The sequence below is a fragment of the Plodia interpunctella genome, chromosome 8 (assembly GCF_027563975.2).
Source record: "Plodia interpunctella isolate USDA-ARS_2022_Savannah chromosome 8, ilPloInte3.2, whole genome shotgun sequence".
NCBI lineage: Eukaryota > Metazoa > Arthropoda > Insecta > Lepidoptera > Pyralidae > Plodia > Plodia interpunctella.
The window spans coordinates 10952207-10978849 of NC_071301.1; the positions used below are offsets into that span (position 1 = coordinate 10952207).

At 37.4% G+C, this 26643-nt stretch overlaps 2 protein-coding genes across 4 annotated transcripts; one reads left to right on the top strand and one right to left on the bottom strand.

Annotated features, from left to right (window-relative positions):
* The first annotated feature begins 168 nt into the window (after window positions 1-168).
* LOC128671757 (organic cation transporter protein-like) lies at window positions 169-4800 on the top strand. The gene is made up of 7 exons (XM_053748499.1): window positions 169-361; window positions 903-1095; window positions 2192-2435; window positions 2669-2924; window positions 3056-3679; window positions 4123-4304; window positions 4500-4800. The coding sequence occupies exons 2-7, from the start codon at window positions 905-907 to the stop codon at window positions 4656-4658; spliced, it is 1656 nt and encodes a 551-aa protein (XP_053604474.1). The 5' UTR covers window positions 169-361; window positions 903-904; the 3' UTR covers window positions 4659-4800.
* An 829-nt stretch (window positions 4801-5629) lies between these two features.
* On the bottom strand, window positions 5630-24670 carry LOC128671756 (organic cation transporter protein-like). 3 transcript variants are annotated; one of them, XM_053748496.2, is made up of 8 exons: window positions 24237-24670; window positions 13180-13393; window positions 9110-9210; window positions 8639-8793; window positions 8076-8434; window positions 7730-7997; window positions 7269-7450; window positions 5630-6837 (listed from the first exon to the last, which is right to left on the bottom strand). In XM_053748496.2, the coding sequence occupies exons 1-8, from the start codon at window positions 24443-24445 to the stop codon at window positions 6655-6657; spliced, it is 1671 nt and encodes a 556-aa protein (XP_053604471.1). In that variant the 5' UTR covers window positions 24446-24670; the 3' UTR covers window positions 5630-6654. The 3 variants fall into 3 exon arrangements, with proteins under 3 accessions (XP_053604471.1, XP_053604472.1, XP_053604473.1); XM_053748497.1 differs by lacking the exon at window positions 24237-24670 and adding an exon at window positions 19610-20188; XM_053748498.2 differs by lacking the exon at window positions 24237-24670 and adding an exon at window positions 17917-18342.
* Window positions 24671-26643: the final 1973 nt, after the last annotated feature.

Consider the following 26643-nt stretch of genomic DNA (forward strand, 5'->3'; position numbering starts at 1 on the left):
GCGCAATCTCGGCCAAAAGCCAAAATTCCAATGGACATAGGTAACTAGGTAAGTACAACATCGACTGGATCTTACATCGTCATAAGCTGATTACACTTTTGAATACATTATTTAAGAGATAGCAATATCTAATCGATAAAGCAAGGAATGAAGATCGTATTAACATACGCACATGTATTTGCCTTCCTCAGTTGCAGGACATTTGTCTTTGTAGGCCGCAGTGGCTCGAGGTCGTCAAAATCAGAAGAAAGTGATGGATCATTAGCACCAAGTATTGAAAACTTGGAGTGTTTTTAAAACTACCTAATTTGTTTTTATATACTTAAAAAAGGTTAGAAATCGGAGCACCCTCGTAGAAAAAGTTAGTAACTTGTTCTTTAACATATTTTAAATTTTATTTATAAGCAAGTTTTTTTTATAAATATGTCATTTTTGCCACAAGCTTTTATTGTCGTCGGAGGGATCTTGTATAATTTTAAATCCTGACAAAAACCCATGTCCGTGCTGTAAACCGTTGTAGAGTTCCCTCGTTGGAATCCGATCCGTGGTGTATCATGAGGAACTCTGTGGGACAACTGGAAGAAGGAGAATTGCAAGATTTGATTACAGACAGACAAGCAAACATCAACATTTTACCCTCGGCAACATTTCACTTCAACGTGTAGCTGACTTATATCCGGCTCTAGTCGGATATCATCACGTATCCTTTGATAAAGGCTAAACCTGGGTCTAGCCGAACATAAGAAGCTACAGCTCTCAGCTTGCTACAGCTAGGTAGCCAACTGAGACCGCATACCTAGGTCTAGCCGGCTAAATCCAGATGTAGTCGGAGTTTTGCTGTACCATAAGACAAATACAAAAAATCACAATACTGTAACCAAGATAAAATTGTCATTCTGCAGACATGGCAGACACGAAGGCCGAGAAAGGCGAGTCTAAATCTCCTGCAATAGACCTGGACGCCATCTTGAAAGATGAGGTGGGCCAGTTCGGGCGCTACCAGCTCGTCACGCTGGCGCTGGCTGCGTTGCCGGTCATATTCTCCGCATTCGCTTCTGGAGAGTACATCTTCACCACTGCCAGAATTCCTACTAGGTGAGGTTTACTCTTTTGAAATAGTAATTTAACTTTATTACTAAGATGCTTTTTGAAAATCTATTACTTTATTATTATTTCTATCTGTAACATTTATATTATGAAAATGATTTGAAATAAAACTCGATTTGAAAAAAAAACCGAAAGTATCTCGGTCAAGTCCATGTCATATTGCTTTGTTGTAAATTTTTAATTAAATAATGTAATGTAATGTAATGTAAATGTTGTAAATTTTGACGACCTCGGTGGCGCAGTGGTAAAGTTCTTGCCACTGAACCGAGAGGTCCCGGGTTCGATCCCCGGTCGGGTCATGATGGAAAATGATCTTTTTCTGATTGGCCCGGGTCTTGGATGTTTATTTATATATGTATCTATTTATAAAATATAGTATCGTTGAGTTAGTATCCCATAACACAAGTCTCGAACTTACTTTGGGGCTAGCTCAATATGTGTGATTTGTCCTAATATATTTATTTATTTATTTATTTATTTTAATAGTTTATAAAGGACTATATTTTGAATAGTTTATAAAGTAAAACCAGATGTATATACCCAGTGTTATAGACTAAAATACTTATGTATATTTTGCCCTAAATTGTTTGATAAATGAGTATAAACACGTGTTGATTAAGAGATAATGACAATTTTAATAAATTTATGTTCCTACAACAATAAAATATTAAATGATTACCAAAATAATCTTATCGAGGTCTTTGTTCTCTCAAAGTAGTTTGTTGTTTTCATCAAAAATGGTAAGATTTTTTTCATCATAAATAATACTGATTGAAATTTAGTTGTGAGCTTCGATCGAAATGATAGCGGACAATTTTTTAGTAATTAGACGGAGCGGAAGTAGGAATAGTTTATTAGCGTTTAAGCTTTGTCAGACACTTCCCACTAGGACTCATAAGTTTCGTAGGTCTCGCCCACTTTAATCCAGCAAAAAAAACGACTTGCAGCGGTGGAACGACAATTTTCCTCAATTCTTCTCAGCAGTGCAATAAAATATGATTTAAAATTTGACGTGAAAAAGTGTCTGTTAGGTTTAATTTATAAATGTTAATATTTTTTTGTTCTATGTAATGACCTCAAACAGATGCCGCATCGAGCAGTGCGACGGGTCCGCGAGCGAGGTCCCTATGCCCGAGTTCCGGCCGGCCTGGGTGCTCAACGCTATCAACGGCACCAGCGCGGACTCGTTCGAGGCCTGCTCCCGCTTCCCGGACCAGCTGCCGCAGCTGCCCAGCAACGACACCTGTCCTGCCGACTGGTTTGACCGCTCCACGGAGGTCGACTGCGATGGGCATGTCTATGAGAACAGTCTAAGTGTTGTTTATGATGTAAGTCATTCTCGTCTAGTTTACTATGTAAATAGCTACCTAAGTTAGGAAATCGTTCATATACAGATTATAATATTTTAGATTTTCTGGGCCTAGTTTAAGACATACTCAATCTGCACAAATTTGACTGAATGTCTGATTCGAAAACCTATCTCTGTGTGATATTCATAATAGCGAAATTTCCACAAGAGCCGCTTAGAATAGCTAGTTGTATATAAAATGTGTTTGTCCAGTTCGACATGGCGTGCGACGAGTGGCGGCGCTCGCAGATCGGTTCGATCCGCACGATCGGCACGCTGCTCGTGCTGCCCATCACGGGCTTCATCTCCGACCGCTGGGGCCGCCGCGTGGCGCTCACCATCAACGCCTTCAACACCGGCTGGATTGGCCTCGTGCGCTCCTTCGTCAACTCTTACGAGTGGTTCCTCGCGCTCGAGGTCATCGAGTCTACCGTTGGGGCGGGGGCGTTCTCCTCTTGTCATATTTTAGGTAAACATCTACAAATTTTGATCATTTTTATCACGACTGACTTTTAATATTACTCTGCTCTAAACGCTATCAAAATTCTAAAAAATAAGAGTCATTGACATAGTTATAATAATTTGAATGTTTGCTTTCAGTTACCGAACTGGTTGGTCCCAAATATCGTGTTATGGCGGGAGCCACAATATCAACTATGTTTGCTGTGGGACAAGTGATACTGGGCTTCATAGCTTGGGGTGTGCCAGCATGGCGTCCCCTCACGCAGGTGCTCTACATTCCCCAACTTTTCGTAGTCACATACTTCTGGATCCTTTCTGAATCTGTACGTTGGCTTATGAGCAAGGGCCGCTATGAAGAATCAGAAGCAATTTTGAAAAAGGTGGCAAAAGCGAACAAAATGCAATTGTCTGACAAATCTTTGGAACTCTTGCGCTCAACCGCGGAAGCTGAGAAATTGATCAAAAAACCAAAAGAGCCGTGGCTGCCGCTGCTTGTATTCAGATCCCGCGTTATTCTAATGCGATGCTGTGTGGCTCCGATCTGGTGGATCACGAATACTCTAGTCTACTACGGCATGAATATAAATGCAGTGAATTTATCAGGGAATAGTTACCTGAACTACGTTTACGTGGCGGCTATCGAGATCCCTGGGTTCTGGACCGCTATATTGCTGCTGGACCGCATCGGCAGGAAACCTGTGCTCATTACTGCATATTGGCTGTGCGCCGCCTGTCAATTTATATTCGCTTTTATGCCCGCAGGTATATTTTACTTTTAATTTATCTTTGTTACCTTCAGTTTGGTGTTTTCAACAATTTTCACATTTACATCTGTAGATTGATATAGATATTAAAAGATTGATCTATGTAGGTATCTTACCTTCTTATCCCACCTAATATAATGCGAAAGTAAGTATATTTGTTTGTTACCTCTTCACGCATTATCTACAGGACCGATTGTTATGAAATTTGGTACACGGGTAGAAAATAATATAGAATAACACATAGGGTACTTTTTGTACTCGAAATTCTCAGGGGAGCGATTCCCGGGGCGCAGCTTTTTATGTTAAATTTTATCGATTAATTTGTATTTGTTTTAGAAATCAAGTTGAAGTTTATAAATAAAAATTATTTCATTTATCCGCATATTTTCTTCATTAATCCACTCACTACCTTAGCTCTTACTTACTTACTTATTATTACAGGCAACGAAGGCATAGCGATGGCAATCTACCTAGTGGGCAAGTACAGCATCGCTATAGTGATGACGTCCGTGTACGTGTACACGTCGGAGCTGTTCCCCACCAAGTACCGCCACAGCCTGTTTGCCTTCGCCTCTATGGTGGGACGACTCGGCTCCATCACTGCACCGCTAACTCCGGCTTTGGTATGTTTATTTTTATTTCTCTCTCTCTCATCTCTACATGTTCCAGGATGCATTTGGGGCTGTGATGCAAAGACCGGGGTTTCACAGCCGAATAACTGAGAACATGCGAAGATGAGAAAGAAAGAGAAAGAATCATACGTGACTGACCTGTATTTTCATAAACATTTTCAATAATGATGACAAAACCTACGACAGGCTCAAGAGGTGTGGGAGCCGCTGCCGCAGGTGCTGTTTGGCAGCTTCGCGCTGGCGTCCGGGGCGCTGATCTTCACCACGCCGGAGACTCTGCACACCAAGCTGCCAGACACCATGGAGGAGGCCGAGAACATCGCCAAGCGCAAGATGGATGATTGATTTTGTTACTCATAAACTACTCATTTTAATAATAAATAATTTTATTACCTAATAACTGTTGCAATTATAATTGTAGACTCAACGAACAAAGATACGAATATAGTATTTGTCTACATTCATATTATAAATATCAATATTATCAGGAAGGAAATGTTACTCAAAATACAAGGACCTCACATGGCGCCTAAAATACCGTCGTGGCGTCGTCTAACACGGATCACGCGCGGGCCGGACACCGAATGGTAGAATCGACGAGTATGAACTAATGACGTATAATTAAGGTTTTTACATTATTCACTAATTTATATATATAGATATATATTCCGGATTATGTCCACACGTAAATATATTTATTTAGATTTAGCTAAAAGACAAGCATAGTGTAAAGAAAAAGCAATTAAGTCTTCACAGGCAGAACAAAAATATAGACTCAGAGAATTCCAAGCAAACACTCAAAGTTGCACACGAAAACACATAATATATTGTAATATTATGTAATAAGATGATTTTCATTATTTTTTCAAGTTTAATAAACCTACCTAAGTTCTAGATCTGTCAAGTCTAGTGAAATGTTGCTGACCAAACATGGTAGTGATCTCGGCAAAGAAGACTACAATTAATTGGGCTGAAGAAAGTATCCAGACCTTGGCTGCATTCAATGACTGCCTTAGTTGGTACTTAAACAATATTGAACCGTATAAAATGTGGAACTCTAATAAGTAAGTATGTAGGAAAAAAGGAAACATTTACTTACTTGATAAAAAAATATTAAAAAGTGGTCACTTTAAATACTTAATAAAACACACAATTTGATTTCAGAAAATTTTTGACTTGTGTACAGTACATACAATATCAAAGTCAAGACAACAAAAACTCTATTAAAAGTTGTAAAACTTTCTTTCGTCCTCACCGCATTATCAGCATATAGGTTGCTAGAATTTTTTAAAACATGCAATTAAATAAAGAGCAGAACAACCACAAATTAAAAATATAATTACTTAATATCGATTCAATATCGCTTACATACTGACATTGAATATGAAAGTCAATTAGATTCATAGATTCAATAAAATAAGTCAGTAAATATGTTCAAGGTTGATTCAAGATGAATGATTATTTTGACAACTGTATAAATAAATCGAGTCAGCGTGTACCAGACTTTCGTTTAGTAAATATAAAAGTTGAAATTTTCAATCGAAAGGCAAATAATATATTTTAACGGACTAAGTTTGTATGTGTATCACAGTTAATTTAGAACTAATACCTAACATCCATGCACAACAAGACGACATTAAAATAGTAAATCATAACTTTTATATCTCTTAACGACAAAATCAATATTTTAACATCAAAATTTAAATAGATAATGACAATTCTTAAATATACATAAAAAATTATATAAAATAATAGTAAGAAATAATTTTAAACTTTTTACTTCAAATGTAAGAAAATATTGTTCTTATTTTATTATATTATGTTTTCTGTCATTTTATGTATGTATAAACCTGTAAAACATATTAAGGAGGAAGACTTTTTCACTAAATTACTTATAAAAGATGCTTAACTTACTTTTGTAACAATTGTCCTTACGTTGACATTATAAATATCACGATTAACATGAAGTAACTTACTTAGTACTTATTACTTAAAATATAAGCACTTCATGTAGCACCTAATCTAAAGTACAGGGGACAGATCAACTTAACCCACTATTTAACTAACTTTAGTAGGTGGGTCAGGTATATCGGCCCCGCCTGCACCTACATTAATTCTATGCTCATATAACCCCAATTGTCGTAATGACGCAACATTACTCTCCTACAACCGTTATACAACAAATCCATAATGATCAACTTGGCATCTTCTGAATCAAAATGAACTTCTATAGCACATAGATGTGTTTATGTGTTTCTAAAGATCACTATACGGACTGTTAATATACAAGTGGATAAGCTGGTCTTATCCGTAGCCAGTCCAAAGCATGCACAATTGTCGGTTAGCTAGCAGCGTTGTTCATCTGGATGTCGTTTGTTTTCGGCTGTTTCCGGATCTGTTCGGCCTCCTGGATGGTGTCGGGGAGCCTGGTGTTGAGAGTCTCTGGAGTGGTCAGCATGAGGCCGCCGGCAACCAACGCTGTCGCTCCGAACAGGACTGATGGCAGCCATTCTATGTATATTGCCTGTAGACAAGTTATTCATTTAATATTATGAACATATTGATCGTTCTGCTTCGCGAACTGTGCAGGTATAACTGCGAATACAGATCACTATTTTAATAATGTTTATAGCTGTACTCAAGATAATAAATATGGATGCAATGACAATCATCTTGCTCAAATGTCATCCAGAGCTCAAGCAATGAGGATGGTTCTCTAGCGTCTAGCTCATAAGATCAATTTATCCTTAGCATCACATACTCACCTATAAACCTGAATCCAATTCATATATCTGAATCTCGATTCCAACAGCTGTCCCAGTATCCAGATAAAAGTAGCGTCACAACTCTTGGCACAACTCATAAGGCGTCATAATTTCGTATTCAGGTATTGAACTGTCTAAAAAAAGTTTATCGCCTTTTGAAGGTTTTTCGAGTCCCATTTGTAGTACGTACCAGCAACGGCATCTGCGGAGCGACGATGGAGCCGATCCTGCCGACCATGGAACAGAAGCCCAGCAGTGAGTGGCGCGCGTGCGTCGGGAACAGCTCCGACGTGTACATGTAGATGCCGCTGAACGCCTGCGTGATGGCGATCTTGCCCATCAAGTATAGCAGAGTCGCTAACCACGGCATCGCTGGAATGTCATATAAAATGTTTTATTTTTTACTTCATATTTAATTTCATTAAGCCGGTCGATTCATGGGAAAGATGCCAATTTCACACAAAAGCACCTAATACTTTTAGTTTTTCAATAAAGAGTATTAACCATCATAAAATTCCAAGATTAGAAGGCGCTATACCCACTGCCCAGTCGTGAGCTTTTTGTGACTATTATTAATTTTGATCTGAGTTTTAAGTAAGACAGTGAATCCATATATAACAATTTCACAATTATGAATGAAATAAGACTCACTTTTAGGAACAAAGGCGATTGCCACACACGACAATCCACAGACAGTGTATGCCACCAGCAAGGTCCTCTTTCTCCCAACCCTGTCGAGCACCAACGCGTTGGTGACCACCGCGATAACCTCCACGCTTACCACCAACATATAGTTGGTGTATTTGTCCCCCGCCAATGAGACACTGTTGATGGCCAAGCCGTAGAACACGAACGTACAGGTGATCCACCACCAAGAGCAGATTGCCAGGCGGGTCATGATGATCGGTGAACGCAACACCTGCACAAAAATTTCGTTATCATATATTTTTGGAAATTTTAAGTTTGTGTAGCAGATTTATTTCAGACGCTATATTACCTGCATCCACAGACCACTCTCTTCTTCTTTATCTTCTTTCTTCTGTTCTTTTGGCTTTTCCTCCGTCAACTGTTTCATCGTTTCATCAGACAAGGTGACTTTATTCATCTTCGCCGCCCTCATTATTATCTCAACTGCTTCTTGTTTGCGTCCCTTCGAAAGCAGCCAGCGAATACTCTCGGGCAGTAAATACACGTAAGATATAAATAGCAACGATGGTGGGTACACCACTATGATGAAAGTTCGCCAGTAGTGGAAAGTTTTGGCGAGGAGAGCGAAACTGAGACCACCTAGCACCAACATAATACCGAGGAAAGCCGTCGTCAGCACGCGTTTGTCTTGGCCCAGGAGTTCAATCGCTGAAAAATTAAATTAAATTGGTTCCGATTTTTAAAGCAAAATTAGACATTTTAGTAAAGAATTTTCTTTTTTTCGAAGCTAGCTCTAATTAGCTATTTAACAGTTAATCGAGCTCTCAACCATTGAGTTTCTTGTCTTCTATCCATTGATACCTGGCTCATTTTCCTACTGATTCCAATTTTTTAATAAAAGTGGACACTTACTGAGGATATATGCGGCGGGAAAGGCACTGGCACCAGCGACAGTCTCCAGGAACTCGATTACGACGTACATCTCGTAGGAGACAGAAAAAGCCTTCAGCGAGCCGATGGCACCGACCAACGTGCAACTGAGGATCAGCGCACGTTTGCGGCCCCAGCTGACGTCAACCATACAAAGTCGAATATAAATACAATTCCATATGCTTTTTAAATGAGAGATAAAACAGCTAACGTAGCAAATTTTACACGCATTTAAAATAAAAACTTATCATTCAAAAATTTTGAGAAAAAACGGTGATTAACCCCATTTACGGATGGAGATACTTTTGGAATCTTCTAATCTAAGATTGTATTTATTTAATCTTACATAAGCACTAGCTCGATCAGCAGGCGTGTAGTATCGTTTAGTTAAGAAAGATGAAAGTCAAAGGACTCTCTATTAACATTTCGTTTGTTCCAAAGAAAATAATTTACCGATCTGAGATATATCCGAGGATGGGCAGCGACACCAGCATGCCCACGTTGTGGATGGTGCCCACCAGCGTGCGCTTCCACTCCTGGCACGCCAGGTTGAACTGGAACAGGGAAATAAAATCATTAGGGTGGCAATCTCTACATAGTATCAGCTTATTGAAATAAAAGAACTTAGTGCTTATTGAAATAAAAGAACGAATTTTAATAAAATTCGTTCTTTTAAGCACTTTTGCAGAGACTCATCTTTGACATGACTCAGGAAACTATCTTAAGCTTGTGTAGTGTAATAAACTGCAATGACTTTAACAAAACACCATTTTATTCTACGAATATCTATCGAATATTAATGTAGAGGAGAATAACCTGTGAGAGAGTACCTAAAAAGGTTCAAGCACTTTGTTGTCTATAAATAATATAAAACAACAATACTGAAGCGCATAACTTTAATTGATGCGTCCTATATTTAATGTTCGTCGTCAATATTCTTATCTTTTATAGCATCTGCCAGGTTTCGTTACATCAGTCTGTGTAATCATCTGGGTGTGCAGCACACAATATAGTGTGATTGTAAATCATTAGATTGCGCGGCCATGCGGTGCGATTGCGGCAAATGATATAGCGCGCTTAGTGACATCACAAGGCACGATCCAAATCCAACCAAAATCATATAAGCATTACCATTTGAATTTTTCTCATTGATTGATTTAAGTAGTCAGACTTTTAAAATATTTGTGATACTTCAACTTCAATATATTTTTATGGAGAACTTTTTAAACTCTGTACATGTGAATTGGTTGATACGAGAGGTACAGTCACGGTACAGCAGGCGTTCAGCAGCAGTAGTTCAAATTCAATTAATTTATTTAGAAAGACCATTATGTTTCTTACATTTTTTTTTAAATATTACCAAATAATATAGTACTAATAGTATATAAAAAATGTTATGATCGTGATCGATTGCTGGTAGAAAACAATATAGATTATTTATTAAACACAATTAACTAAACAAAATAATGAGAATCGAGCTGATGAAGGTAACTTTAATTGCGGTGGACTGGACTAAAGTTTTTATCAAACCCGTTAACCTGCTACTACATAAGAAGCGACTCCATAAAAAGGTGACCTCGCACCAGCACCAGTAGAATGACCTCCACTAAGTCTATGATTCGAATCTCAGATTTGCAAACTCGTGATAGCTAGGGCATGTGATTCTATTGTCCCATCTGTATTACCTACAACATCTCAGTAAACATGAAGTCAAGATGAAAATCAGTACCTATTTAGAAGCTCATTTTGCCACAACACTGTCTCCGGTCACTTGCAGGCCAGAATCTTAGAAGAAAGTTTGCTTGTTTGAACTTTAAATCCATGGAACCATATATAAGGTAAGAACATTGGGTTGTACCAAATATTGAAACCAGGTTCTCATGCAATCGAAGTTCATTTCGTTAATTTCATCAAGTTTTTTTTTCGAATGTTTCAATCAATCGAAAATATTCAGTGGATCGATACGATAAATAATATTCTGTGAAAGCTGAAAATATTTTAAAAGTTCATAAAATGTATGAAATGAGGGCGAGGGAACTTCAATTGATAAATCAGGCCCTCGGTCAGAACTAAACTTGTGATTTAGCTGTATATTGTACCTAAATCTGAGCTGTTGATGTAATACAAGTCCAGCAGTAGTTTCTTATCAGTTGTGTAATGAAAGATTAAGCCTGACGGTTCGCGGTCAGGTTTACGAGTGGAGTCGCGTAATTCTTTCAATTGGCTGATGAAGACGATTTCGAAGGCTACTGCACCCAATTGGCTGGCAATTCCTTTGTCAAGGTCCAAGTGGCATAAATTCTGGGTACGGAAGGGTTTATTATTGAAAACGACAGGTAGGTACATTTACTCAGTTTTAAGTGAGCGGAGTGAAGATATCATATATCAGATCCTAGTTCTAATAGGGAAAGGGCTATGGAAATAGTGTCAATGTAAATTGATGTAAGAAACATCGAGAAAAATGAATGTACCAGTTGTAACCAGTACCTTACAGACCAGTTGTAACCAGTACCTTAGCAGAGCAGACATGTAAACTTTTGGTAAATATATTATTTGAAGAAAGTTGAAGTAATGGAAAATGCTACTAAATATGTATTCCAATTTCTAGGTCAGAAAAATAAATTACCGATGCATGCGATGAATTAATTACCTGTTGATTGGGTCATGCAAATAAATTAAATACACAACATTTCACTCATTGCAAGATAAGGAGGCCTAATTTACTGAACAAGGCGCGACTATAATGTCTCTAGAAAACTAGCAGCATACGATACTGATAACGAAGTTAATTAAAGAGGAAAGTTCCTGACGAAGGTGACGCGAGCTGTGGTCGACTCTCTTCCAGACGTGTTAATTTTACTAATCGCCGACTACATAGCTCTAACAAGTATATTTGCTTAATTTATTCTAACTAATGAAAGTTATTAGCACATACCTACTAGAAAGAAATGACAAATGTTCTCACTTATTTCTTCATAGCATAACATAAATATCAGAAAATACTTAACTATATCACAACACGACATCTTTGTATCTAATAGAAAAAATGTTACCAATAAAGAGCAAGGATAGTATTTACGATGTCAAGGCAAAGAAACCAATAAACGCCCACACAGGATAGCGCACGAGTACAAATAATACTGGTTGTATTATTTGTACTCGTACAAATAATACAACGTTGTTTTATTATTCGCTAGATCCTCTATGCGAAGTTTTAAATAAATATGAACATTTCTAAATTTGCAATAATATATTAGGACAAATCACACAGATTGAGCTAGCCCCAAAGCAAGTTCTAGACTTGTGTTATGGGGTACTAACTCAACGATACTATATTTTATAACAAATACATATATAGATAAACAGAAAATACCCGACATCATCATGACCCGACCGGGGATCGAACCCGGGACCTCTCGGTTCAGAGGCAAGCACTTTACCACTGCGCCACCGAGGTCGTCAATATTATGATAATAATTATTAAATCGGCTGTTAATTGTAGATACTAGGCGTCTATAGTAGCATCAAGAAGGTGGAATATCATTTTGTCTGTGTGTGTAGTGCAAAAGGAAATTGACGTCAATATTGTTGTGCGGTGTTTGTTTACATGTCAAGATTAGGTACATTTTCATAGTTATTTTTTATCCCCCTTTTTGGAAGTGTTGATATTTACTGGAAACTTCGCATAAGTATCAAGGTACCTAAGGTACCCTATCACCCTGTTTCGTATACGTGTGCACGGGGTATTTGATACACCCTGTATATTGTACCTCTATACACAAACGTACGTCTATTTATATGATTCTAAATAGACCAAATATCTGTCGTAAGAATATCCGGAAGGTAAGGATTCAAATTCAAACCATATTCACAGATGGTGTGTCATTACCATAGATAAAATAAATATGACATATATTTCTTTTATCTATGGTAATGACATTAGAATTTAGACAATTAGATCGGAAAATGTAATACCTACCGAAAAACTAATTATCCCAGGTTCGAATCCTAATGCTGTCATGTGAGGTTATGTTTACTTAAACAACTGTTCAACAGCCTTCTGACTCATATATGTGTGGTGGATTTCCTATACCACCACTTGCTTCCGGTGTGGAGGAAAACATCGTACAGATACATGCACTGCATACTGACACTGGCGGATTGTTTTTGTTTCTACTTGCTAACGTATGAACGTACTCATCCTCAATGTCCAGGTTTTATGTTAGTACACTGGCCACTGATAAAAGAATAAATTATAATGTGTTCTTAGTTTTAATATTTTTTCACATATTGAGAGTTAGGATAGAAGTTATAAGAAGTACGAATAAGGTTTTGGAAGTTCAATATAATTATTTTCATTACCACTACACGTTAGTTTTTATTTAATATAGACCAACAATTTGAACAATCAACAAAAATCAAATCATTGGCAATCTGGAAATTTTACTTTTTATTTCGGAATAGCAAACAGACAATTTGAATAAAATCCGACAGCAGTAATAGTAATGACGTTACAGCCTCACCTCAGCCACAATGGTATCCCAAGAAGCATAGAGCCACTGGTCACAAGGCTGGAGGTCCTCCGTGAAGGTCGTGCCCTCGCGGCAGCCGCCGGCCAGGTCCAGCGGCTCCCGCCTGGAGCAGCGCTGCTGGCGGCCCGCGGCCGGCAGCGCACCATCCAGCCACGCCGGGTGGTATTGTGTACTGTTCGCAGACTCGCACTCTGGCACCACGCATCTGCAATTACATATATTAATGTTACATATATATAAAGAGCAACATTCTTGTTTAATACAATAATAGGTACAAAGTTCTCACAACATAAAATGTTGTATAACTTAACAGGCCTCCGCTCAGCCTTATCCAGGCATTCGTCTGTCATCGTCATCATCCGCCTACCCTTATCCCAATTTACCCGGGTTCGGTGCAGCACGTCCTCCACTTCTCCCTATTTTGTGTTAACTGATCTGTAACATTCTTCTTGCTAAGAGCGCCGTGTTCCGATTCGACGACAGAGTACGTCGTGCTCCGTTGTTTTCTCTATAGGGTTTGACAATCCCGTGCGTTGATTGATGTACGTCAAAACTTCATACAATTTCTACATTCTTTTGCATTGATCCGTCGACGAATATCAACGTGACGGACGACGTCGCAGCGCAACTGAGCAATGGGAACACGATCTTAATCCTCATTTGTATATCAAATAGATACATTTGAAAAATAATCTTGACTTGTATGATTATTATATGAACCTATATGAGTAAAGCCTTACCTTTATGACCATAATCTGAGCAGTATTCACAATTTAAAATAATTATCATTTCCTAGCAAGCGCTTGCATGCAATGCTTGCAAATAAAAAATTATAAAAAAACAACAAAATGAATAACCAATTTCTGGGATTTCACATTCAACAAATACTGAGTGCATGTTGACACAGATCCCACAGATTTTATTTGACTAGTATAATGATGAATAAATCAACATTGTCGTGGCAAACACATTCGTTAATGAGTTATAGTTTATTTCCAAATCATTAGCCTATGATTTAATGATTTGGATAAATATCTCCCAAACTGCACAAGACCGTATCAAAGAATGAAGCGAGGCAGCAGTGGGACACTTACCGGCTCGTAATAATAATAATAATAAACGTGAACACATCATGATTTGTTAGAGATGCAATCGAAGTAGTATATATCACCAGTACGGTGATATTTTCGTTGAAATTTCAACTTTGTATTTATTTAGCAAATCTACATACGAGTACCAATATGTTACTGCGGTTAATTTACTTCAATTATGCTATTATATACATTATTAAGCAAGTATATATACATATCAAAGATAGATGAACTAATCTTTGAATATATGTATTTTTATGTATATAGGTGCTAATATTATTACCGACGAATAATTGTAATGTAAGTACTGTATTGATAAATTAAAATTTCAAAGCAAAATGGAACAGTGATCCCTCGACACATAAGGCGGAATCTCGATTGTGAGATCTTTGCGATTATCAATCTTGTTGTTTGATTCACAGTCGCTGACCATTGCTAAATAACGCAACATTCTTTTGTTATTAGTTTTTTGACAACATTTAATTGTTTCGCATAGCAATGTCGAGTACAATGTCAACGAATCATTTGTTGAGATTTTTTTGCGAAAAAATCTTCAAGTATGCTTAGTGCTCCAACGCCATATTTATTCGGCGTTCGTCCGAATAGATTAGAGGCCGAATATAGTCTAATATATTTTTGTCAAGCCCAACAGTTATTCGATTATTGCCCCTACATGCGCTGTGACCTATTTCGTCTGGGAATGATCCATCTTTGAACATATTACGAACACTTCTTGTGTCAGAATAAATTCAAGCCACCTACAGGCATCTGACATATTTTTGTATAAATTCCACTCCAGTGGTACTAGAGAGCTTAACAATGATATAAACTTTAGTACTATAAGAATACAATGTGTATCTGTCGTACACCTGCGGTGCAGCACGTGGCCAACGTGATAATCAAGCGAATAAAAACAGTTCGCGTGCAACAAAGAGGTACTACGGCAGTTACTGCATCTAGATAAGAGTGCATGTCGCTTATCTACGACTTCCGAGCTAATTATACGCCACACAATGGTGGAGTCTGGAGAACGTGTGTCTACATTTGTAGTAAACGAATTCATTGTACCTAAAGTATTATTGTTTTAGCCGTAGTATTTGCATCCAAAAGGAACAATTTCCAATATCGCATATCATAAAATGCACGGATCAAGTTGTGGTCAATTTCATCCTATTTAACTTGCTTCCGATAAAAAAATATGCTGACTGGCAAACCGCACTAAAATATTTAAAAATAAAACAACATGTTAAAGGTGGACACTATTGCTGTATAAAGATATTTTATTTTATAAAGTACGTAAATCGTATACGTAATTGTACGTGGTAGTCTTGCTTGATATTCCACCTAGCTGCAATGCAGATATGCAAACGAAGACTTCCTCCGAATACAATGGCAGACCGCTTAGCAATCCAGCGCTGAACCGACCAAGAAATACAGGGCTTGACCATCTGTACGATCATAGTCCCAAAGGGTAAGATATATCTAGCAAAAATTATACCAAAGATAGTGCTTTTACGTATGTATTTGAGGTCATACGGATCAGGTCAGAGAATTAGATATTAGTCACAAGTGAGAAGAATCCACAATTGAACAAAATAACCTATGCGAAAACTCAAAACGACATACGTTGGCCATCTTATCTGTCAGAGATTAGCAATTAGCATTCATTATAAAGCAATATGTAATAATGAAGCCATAAAAAACGAATACCTCAAATTCTGTAAATGATGTTCAGGACATTTATTTCGACTTGGTGTTTTGCGACAAACAATGACGATTTTTGTCATGATGAGTCTACTAAAATGTCACTCAATGGGAAGTGACAAAAAATTACAAAAGCAGTTTTGGGGACTTCATTTGATGTATTTTTGCTGCTACCGCAATTGTTATGAAATGTAAAATCAAGTGCTTCACCAGTACCACCAGAGAGCGGTCACAGCAGACTTAGAATAGGTTTAATGTGTATAAATGTCTTAAATAATAGGAACAAATATATTGACTTTTTAGTAAAATCGAGTTTAAATCAGAAGTAATCGGAACAGATATAACTGGTGTATTCTTTATTAGGTATACGTTTTATCTGCATACAACATTTTCTTTTTAATGTCAATGTCATCAATTGTTTAAAATGAAACAAACCAATATCTACAAATGAAATTCGTATCAATGGTTTGTTATTTTGTGTTACGTATATACATATATCTTATTTAACGAACTGCAGTTTTTTAAACATTTAAATTTATTTTTATGGCTCAGCCATGTTTCAGGAACTGTGTGTATCGTACATTGTTCACCAAGGCAAGAACGTAACGGGTTTCGACGAGGGTGACATGTTAAGCCCGAGCATACATGTTTTATACGACATCTGCCTACTAGGATAATGAAATAAGAAGATTTTTGCTTGCGCGCTTTAGTGGCGTTAAAATATTTTCAATACTGTCACTAGACAACGACATTATCATCAAATATCAAAAGATTGTTATAAATTTGAAAGAAACTAATTCAACAATTTCCTAATGCGCAACACATTCATTCGCACATATTTTTGTCCAAAAAAGAACAGCATTTCAGACTGGCCAGTCTTAATTTGTGAGAAATTAAAAACAATATGTAAAAGTGACCGGCGATGGAAGCCAGCAACGATTATGAGTTCTCTTTAAAAAAAAACTTAAAAATTTTTTTAGCATTGTCATCGCTATATACGAGGATATATAGCTGTGTTATATATATATATATATATATATATATATATATATATATATATAACACGATTAATGGTTTTTAGATTTACTGAATGACGTTCGTATGTAGCTAGATTCATATTTATTTCAGCCGGATTACACGTCTTCTCAAGGGAACAATGAATTTTCATACAATATTTCCGTCCATATTTTTCGTTCGACTTCAGTCACGTACTTTCACATCTTAGTTTAAACGTGAAATATGATTATTTGTGAGCAAGTGACGTATAAATGGTTTAACTTGGACCCCGAGCTTAGCAGCGTCATGACCCCGAAGGAAACCGGAAATGCGCGCAGGTCAGAGAGGACCGAATTGAAACGTAAGCGTAAGCCAAATTTTTATTCCTTAGACCATAAAAGGGTGACTTGAAAGTTTATATGACAAATGCACCGGGCCGCATTGCATTGCCGCGGGCGGAACAACGGGGAACAACTACTAAGTAGATAATATACTTACTTTACACAAAATGTAATTAAAAAAATTCCAAAGAATGAGACAGTATAAAAATAGTAATATATCATTACAGGGTTTGCGGAGTGTCATTTCATTTAATATGGAAAAAACAAAAGCATTTGACACTGAGATAAGGGTAAAAAAGATTACAATGTTATGAACAAGGTTTTCTTGTTTTTAATATATAGCAATATTATTTATTTACCGGCATTGTTTTAATTATCTCAGCATTCGTCTGTACTAACGCTACGTAGAGTGGGTGTAGAGTAGAAATAAGATGAAGGAACTATGGGGAGTGCTACCTACTCACAGGGTTACTGTTCATTCAAAATATAGAGTTCGAAAAACATATTTTAAAAATGTAATCATTTTACTTGAATTTTCACACTGAAGAACTTTTCAATTCAAAATGATTGGACTTTTCAAATGTGTACGTGTGCACCTGTAGGGCACGTCGGCAGCCAGGAACACGTAGTTCGTGCTGTAGAGCGCCGCCGTCCAGGGCGCCAGCCCCGCCAGCGCGTACACCAGCAGCTGGAAACGGTGCCAGCGCGCGCCGCCGCCCAGCTCGCTCATCACCCGCTCCGTGTCCACCGCGCCTGCTGCCTGCCTAGCTTGCCCTTTACCCATCACTAACTTTTTAAATTCAAATAAATATAAACTACGCGGGAGTTTTTACAACAGCAGCGAATAAACTAACACCGCGGCGATCAGTCGCGGCCCAAATAATACGATCGTAAAAATTATTAAAATTGCCAAATATTGACACACTAACATTTAGGATTTACGAATAATCAATGACAAAGTTGCCACAGGTCAGGCGGTTGACAGTGCGCACGCAGTTGTAAACTAAATGCGCGCGCACGACGTTCGAGAATCTGCAGAAACAAAACATAAAACGAAATCACAAACGAATACTCGATGCGACATCTCATTTCTTAGGCATTCGTGATTCTTTTGCTTGGTTGACAGTTTAAGTTCACTAGTGTGTACTTGTCACTGGACGCAGTAGGTAGTCGTAAAAGTTATGTCAGATGCCTTCAGGCGATTTGAATAAAATCTGACACCAGTGTTAACTTTTATTGCTGGAGTTTGCTTTGACTTATTAGTTGAAGTAACATAACTGACCATCTATCAGTGAGGATCAATCCACATTATTAATGGAGATTATGACGTATTACATCTGCATTTATACAAAATTAGTTTGGTATTAGTAGACAATAAATCCGATTACATTTATAATACCATTTTAATGGTGAATAATTCAACAGGAAAAATTAAAAGTTTGTTTGCAATGAATGGAATCAAATGTATAGTTAAACATACTATTTAAGCCCTTCGAACCTGGATATAATAAAAACAATTGAACAACAATAGGATCCAATAGATCGGGCCGCGCGGGAACTGAAAGGCTACCAATAATTTAGATAGACATGCAAGATGCTTCATTAATAATTGAATTAACATAACATCTCATCTATCGAAAGTTATAAAACTAAATTAGTACATTTAGAAATATCCTTATTTCAAAATTATTCATAAACACAATAACCTTACTCAAAATAACCCCAAGCTAAGAATGTAGAACGCTTTCCTAACACGAGCGGATATCTGGAGGAGACGGCGACGATCTCAGCAAATCCCGCCATTTCGCTCATTTTGGAGGCATAGATGTACATTTGGAGGCCAATTAAAGTATTGATGGCAATGTCTTCATTTGCAGAGAGGAAGCGGAAGCGAACTACTTCAGAGAGCTCGGTCTACCGTAAATCGAATCACGATCTTTCTTAATCGTGAGTACAACAAATATTCTACTTAGGTAATTACTAAAGTAATATTTATAACTAATTACAATTAAGTATACAAATACATTAAATACACAATGGGCTTTTAAATCAAATAAATATAATGATTTGCAATGAATGTAATATAAAAATGGCAGTTATTGCCAATTGAGATTTTAATGAAATTAAAACAATCAGCAACCGCTTCAAGATATTACTCTTATTTTGTAAAGTAACTTTTAATAAAATTTGCTTTCACTTCAATTTAACATAAATTCGTTAGCAACCATAACCCTTTTTTACTCGAATGGAATAGAGACGAAATACATGTATTATTTCTTAAAGAATTACCGGTAATCCACATCTGCGGCCAAAAACACGTAGTTGATCCCGTATATCGCGGCCGTGTACACTGTGAGCGTGAGCAGCGCGTAGTTCATCAGGTGGAACGGCTTGCCCTGGCCCAGCTCCTTCATCAGCCGCTCCGTGTCGAAACCCGCCGCCGTCGCTTCCACTCGATCCGGTTTCTCGGAAAATTCCACGGGTTTTCCCATCTTTTAGGACTATATCATATATACATATAATCAAAATCTAGATATTTTTTCCAAAATCAGTTGATTTACGAAATATTTTTAGACACGTAGTTCATACGTGTCTATGACACTCATTGAAATTTTGGAAATTGAAAACACAGCGAGCACAACATACGGTTTCTACTTTTTTAAAAGATCAACTGTCAGTGAACATACGATGGATAATATTATATTAAATGACTTTTCTCCAGTAGAAATAAGAATATTAAGATAACCGCCCGAATGGTCGTTGTTTGTTTGTTTTTGCGTTAGAGGCGCGGGTTACCGGCAGCCCGCAGCTTGCGACTGGTCGCACGGTCCCATCCCACTGCATCACGACCCGGCGACCTAACGAGTGCTTCACCTACACGACGCGCTGCCAGGAACATGTAGTTCCTGGCAGCGGAAAGTTTATTGCGGAAAGTGGCGCGTGCGCACCGCACGCGCCTTGCGTTTCTAAACATCCTAACGAACGAATTCCGTCTTTTCTTTGTTTAAATATTTCAAATCGTCACCGTATCTGTAATTATAATCTTACGAAGTAGAAATGGATACGACACAGCGTACGCGTTACATCACCAACTCCTAAAATAGAAGAATTACTTAATGACCCTGACCTTCTTGAGACGAATTTACCCTTTTGCTCAAAGTTGTATTTCACAATTCGAGAGTCTCAAGATGTTGATGATTGAGATCAATAAAAATTCAAGATCGAAACCTATCAAAAAAAAGCGAGATGAATGACCCACAGGTCAGTGAAATGTTGACCTATTTTTATTATATTATACTAGAAGCAACAACCTTGTAAATAGCATATGTGACCTGCCTATACCAATATTCTTGCAAGGTTTCAGGATTTTAAATAAACCGTAAAATAGGTAATGTTTTCGCCTATAATTTTATTGACACTGAGTTTCATACACCTAATTCGTTTTTCTTACTACTTTCCTACCGTCCATGTGTCAATCTGTCTGTCGCCGGCGTTCACCAAGAGGCGCCTTATTGACACTTCACCAACAAAAGTTGCAATAACGCAGCGATAACGTAATGGCTTTCCTTTCCAAAAAATTACGCCGCCGCCTTTCATTACAGCTGTGCATAAGTTGAAACATCGGTCCATTACTTCGTCCTAACAGGAAACGTTGTGATATTTTTTATAAAACCAATAAAAAATTGGACAAATGTGCAGATTTTAGTAGAGGTCAGCCTCCGTGCCCTCGTATACGAAACATTAAAAAAATTACATGTTTTAATGAGGATAATAAATAAATCATTTTAGCGTCTCGTTTTTGCTCATGAAACAAACAAATACGAAACGCGCTAAGTTTATCCTTATGGAAATTAGCACTGATATTCTTAACTACGATCTTGGAACTCAATGTTAAAACCAATCCAAATATTTGCACAAATATTTTCTCGATAACCGCAAAATAAAATGTAGGGGCACATCCTTGTCTTGTTATCATTTTGTACACACTCTACCCTTACACATACCTTATACAGGTACCTACATAACACTTAACATGTAATGTTGTAAACATGGATTTAGTAAGTACTTCGTTGTACGGAGTACCTACTAATTCCATGGTTGTAAACGAAGTGAAACTGATGACATGTTATCAGGTATAACACCATAATTATCGTACGTCAGCAAGCCCTAATGCAGTAATTAGGGCTTGTTGACGTACGAATGACAGTTCATTTCATGGTGTCAGTACATCTGCTAAAAGAAGCACTATTAAGAGTCATTTGAAAGCAAGAGTAATTATTTTGCGTAGGATAACTTTTAAAGGTGGGTGCCAGCGAATAAATTGACTCATCGAAGGCTAACGCCCTCATACATAACGATGACAAGACCAACGTGCGTATCTCAGACCATTAAATTTATATGAATTAGTAAATTTATATAATTGAAAATATTTTTAAACGCATATATTAAAAATGTATGACATCTGCAGAAAATAAAAAATTGTTTCCTACTGACATATAATTTAATTTCGTTCCGCGCAAGGAAAAAATATTAACTTATCAACTGATCAAACGTAAGTGACATTGTCAATAACGGTTTGTTAAGACGTGTATTAATCGTAGGTATAACAGTCGAGCAGCTGACCGGACCAAGGCAAGGCTAACAATATTTCAAGAACTGATTGCATATTAAAATGCCAAAACAAAATTATAGTCGGTACAATATGTCATTGCTCTGCACTTTTATTTTCTTTATAATTTTATAGACATTATAGTTTTACTCAATAATTCTTCGATAGAATCTATTTTCTCTTCTTTGATTTTCTGTAATAACTGAACTCTTATTAAAATAATAAGTTACCTAAATTCGAAATACGAGTCTAAAACTACATAAGTAATTAACATTTCATGCAGAAAATAAACAGTAAAGTGTGAATCAGTAAAGTTGGAAACATAACTTGTCATGTTATTTACACTACTTATGTACATAAAGTATGTCTACAGTGATAATGGTCAAGTCATTGGTGAAAACAAGGCCGCGAAGGTCGCCGTCCGAAGCTCGGTGCGAGCGCACATCGAAGTTCGGTGATATTCAACCAGAGTTTTAGCATATTACGGCAATGGGACGCTTGAAAGTATTGAAAGACAATGACATTCCTATTGCACATTAAGTTCACTATAAGTTGTTTGCACTCTTCTTGTACACCTGCGGTTTGGAAGTCGGTGGTAAATCCTCGCCGAATACCAAAGAAAGCGCAGCATATTCATTCGAAGTTGAATGAAGAATTTTGAATTTTAGTAGTAATGCATGTGACCGACTCTTTTTTGTTCATTTTTTTTCTAATTTTCAAGAAAACGAAAAGAAACTTATTCAGAAGCTGGGTCTCGAAGACTAGTTGTAATGTTTACTTACGTCCCTATAAATGGAAATGTTGTGAAAACAAACCATGCGAATTGACTCAAGACGTCAGCGGCGGTCAGCCTCACACGTTAACAACATATACATCAATATGTTTGTCATACATTGATGATGTTTACATGCTGACTGGCACACGCTCGGGCGGACTTGTTGATGATTTGATCAATTGAACATATCATAGTCTTTTTAATTTTGATATGTCTGATTTGTACGAATTAAAATTGTCACAGATAAAAACTTTTTAAACGCCGAAGCAGCTATGCTTCGGTAATCAATTCGGTAATTTTTGAAACGCAATTACATTATTAATTGGAACCGTATGTAATAATGATACAAGTTGAGGACTCTGTCTAGCCCGCAAGGTGTAACAAATAGGTACTATTCGTAAAAATACTTATTGGTCAAATATAAGGCATATTCAATAAAATTAAATATTACCCTACTTTCTATTTGTTAATGTTTTATTTTCATTTATAAATAACAAAAAAATAATAATAACTCGTTCCAAAGACGTGCATTCTATATTTTTTATACATATTGCGAAAATAGTTGTTGGACTTGTCTATATATATAAAAGCGAAAAACACGTATCACGAAATCTCTAAAACTACTGAGCCCATGAAGATGAAATTGGCAGGAAGGTAAATTGTGTCTAGGAGACGACCGCTAAGAAAGGATATTTCGAAATTCCATCCCTAAGGGGGTGAAATGGGGGTTGCCAGTTTGTATGAAACTTCGTCATTTTTGAAGTGAGATATATGAAATTTTTGATTTAAATTTGTAGTTGGTAAAAAATTATAATGTATTAATTCGATTTTGAAAATGATATCCCTATAGGGGTGATAATATATGGGTTGTAAGTTTGTATGAAACATCGTCATTTTTAAAGTAAGGCACATTACATTTTTTATTTAAATTTGTAATTGGTAGAAAATAGTAACGCATTAATTACATTTTGAAAATAACATCCCTATAGGAGTGGAATAGGGGTTGCAAGTTTCTATGAAACTTCGTCATTTTTGAAGTGAGACGCTTGAAATTGTTTATTTAAATTTGTAGTTGGCAATCTATATATATTTAGTAAAATATACCTAGATTTTGGAATTTGCATCTCTAGGGGAACTATGTGGGGGTGGAGATTTATGCGAAACTATATTATTTTTGAAGAGGTCCATGAAATGTTCGGCACGCGTTCCGGGAAGTACGGGGCACGTTGCCGGAAACGACATGGGACAATTTGCAGGAAACGGGACAAGACATGTTTCGGAACGAGACACGTAGCGAAAATCGTAGCAGGAAACGGGGAATTAACCTAAAGATGACAATAAATACGAATTTGAATCATAATAATAAATAAATTTTACCAGTCTTAGAATAGGTACGCGATAAAATAATTTAAATTTTACTTCGATTCCTTGTAAGAACTGAAATTCACGCGTGCGAAGCCACGGGCAAAAGCTAGTAACATAATAAACGTCTAGCAACAATACTAAGGATTCAGAGGAAAGTTCATACTCACCGGTATGGTATATCCGCGGCCAAGAAGATGTACGTGGTATGCAGCAGGCCGACTTGGAACGCTACCAGCGCGACCATCACGTACGTGCGAAGGTGGAACTTCCCGGCCTGCCCCAACTGTCCCAGGACTCCATCCGCATCCACGCCACATGCCAACGTCACGTCACGCGCCTTCCCGCCCCGACCAGCTTCCTTTTTATCTTCTATCATGTTGTCTCACTGTTCTGAAGTTACACCCTCAACCTTTGCCAGATTGTCATGTATTACTGCACCGCTCCGATCTTTGCCCCAGTTAGCGCGATGCGCTTGACTGGAAGGACTGCCCACCGCAACAAATTGGATTCACCAAGGGCTCACAATGGGATTCTCACGTCACGAGGTCTATAACAAATACTTATCACTGAATTTAGTTTTATGGATATCTAGTATTTATGAGAAATATAGTAAAAAGGAATGTATTAACCGTTTGTCCAAAAACTAGCGGGACGATACGTTTCAGGAATGTCGTCGACCCGCATCTGACGCACACAATTTACCATTCGGGTTCATCTGCAGATTAAGTAATGTGTCCGTCCGTTGACGTTATATAGCTAGTGGGCGCCGAGCAGGTTTTAGTAATCACTCTTATGATAATTTGAAATTACGATTTTTCCTGTGGAATTCCCCAAAGTGATAGAGGACAGTCTAGGATAGTTGTGTTTCCAGGTGTGGGCAGGCGCGTTGCCGGTCCCTACACCACTGCGGCGCCCCACGGCTCCTACGGAGCAATAGCCAGCAGCCTGCCACCAACCTTGCCTCAGGCAGCTAGAAGTGATAGAAAGCCAGTGGGTCAAGGCTGCTTCACTGTCAAAACTCAAAACTTGCATTGTTTGCCCACAGTCAATCAAAGCATTTGACTTTGAGTAATGATTGCATTGGCATGGCATGTGAATACTTGCACACGGTAATTTGCAATGAGAAATAGGTACTTAATAGGAGACACTAGAAAGTATAATATAATTATAGTTTGCTGTCGTAACGTAGCTAAAAATCGTACGTGTTTAAAAATCTAGATTTATGACGAGACCTATCTAGGGTCGGCCCACGTTGCTGGAGCGGTATTATAATTTACTGACACCGCCTAATGTATAGAAAGTAAATTTCGGTGATACTGTATTCAAAAGACTTATTTTAAATTATACAATTTTCCAACTCAAGAGGCACATAACATAGTTACAATAGTTTGACTGATAAAATTAGTATCAGTCCGTAATACACGACAGTATTAAATTCAAATTCAAATCATTTATTCAGTAATTAGACCTTCACAGGCACTTTTTCTCGTCAATCTTTATATTTATAGTTATTTCTCACAAGCTACAAACTACTGGCATTTCGGAACGACCACTGCTGAGAAGAAATGCCGAAAGAAACTCATTTGAACAGTGTTGGTCCCTATTATTTTAGGCGCTACTTTGGGTACAGTTCAATACAGTCATATACTTAATATTTATGAAACTATAGGAACATTCTTTTATGTTTTATCATTTTCTGAAACCAATAAAATATTACGCCTGCTTGAACCGATCGAAATCAAAAGTTTGCTAATTCGCTATCACTAGCTATTTCCGTTTGTGAATATGTATTCGGAGTGTCGATTGCCGATTCACTATTCATCGAGACTCGAGAGTGCTTGAAACCGTAGCTATTCTTAAGTCTAGGCCTAGGCAGTGTTCAATTTGCCTAAGCATCTATCAGAAAATGCAATGGTCTTAATTTTCAACCGGATAATCTTCACGATCGTCCCGCATTTTAAACTCCTACGCGCTTGCGGGTATTATTTGCTTTAAAACAACGTTGATTTTAATCATTGCTTTTGCAAATCAGGAATTATCATTTTACTGAAAGGCAATCCTATATACTCGATGGGAAATGCTTATCATGATCATCACAGTTGTATCGTAATTGTTGAGAGTCGTGACCACCAGTAGCTGTGGGGCTCTTGACTGGGGCCTTCCAGCAATACGTTCTTGGGCTTGCTTTAAGGCCAGATGGACTTTGCGACGCGTAGAAGTCCTTCTCATATTCATAAATCTAGTTTGTGCTCTTCCTTGACTTTGAGGTCAAGGAATATGACTCAGTAGCACGAGCTTCACGAGGCTGTTAGGCCAAAAATATAAAAGTAAACATATTTATTTATGAAGATATTTCTAATTTTGCTTATAAAATTTGGCCAAAATATAGCAACACATACACAAGACATACGGCAGTGACCATAGAACTGTACCTACTTATCTACACATATAATAAAACAGTAAAAATAGTTTGTATGTATATTTAGTATTTTTGACTGAAATGGATAGAGGGACACCTAAAAAGAATAAAAGTAAGCAAAATTTTAATTTTTTTATTTTTTGTCTGTCTGTTCA

What these genes read in the sequence shown, in the direction of transcription:
- LOC128671757 (XM_053748499.1), top strand. Translation starts at nt 905, where the DNA reads ATGGCAGACACGAAGGCCGAGAAAGGCGAGTCTAAATCTCCTGCAATA. An exon ending in GTCTAAGTGTTGTTTATGAT is followed by an intron (nt 2,436 to 2,668) that starts GTAAGTCATTCT and finishes GTGTTTGTCCAG; the next exon opens with TTCGACATGGCGTGCGACGA. An exon ending in CACCGCTAACTCCGGCTTTG is followed by an intron (nt 4,305 to 4,499) that starts GTATGTTTATTT and finishes AACCTACGACAG; the next exon opens with GCTCAAGAGGTGTGGGAGCC.
- LOC128671756 (XM_053748496.2), bottom strand. Translation starts at nt 24,445, where the DNA reads ATGATAGAAGATAAAAAGGAAGCTGGTCGGGGCGGGAAGGCGCGTGAC. An exon ending in GCCGCGGATATACCATACCG is followed by an intron (nt 13,394 to 24,236) that starts GTGAGTATGAAC and finishes ATGTAATTGCAG; the next exon opens with ATGCGTGGTGCCAGAGTGCG. An exon ending in GGGATACCATTGTGGCTGAG is followed by an intron (nt 9,211 to 13,179) that starts GTGAGGCTGTAA and finishes TCCCTGTTCCAG; the next exon opens with TTCAACCTGGCGTGCCAGGA.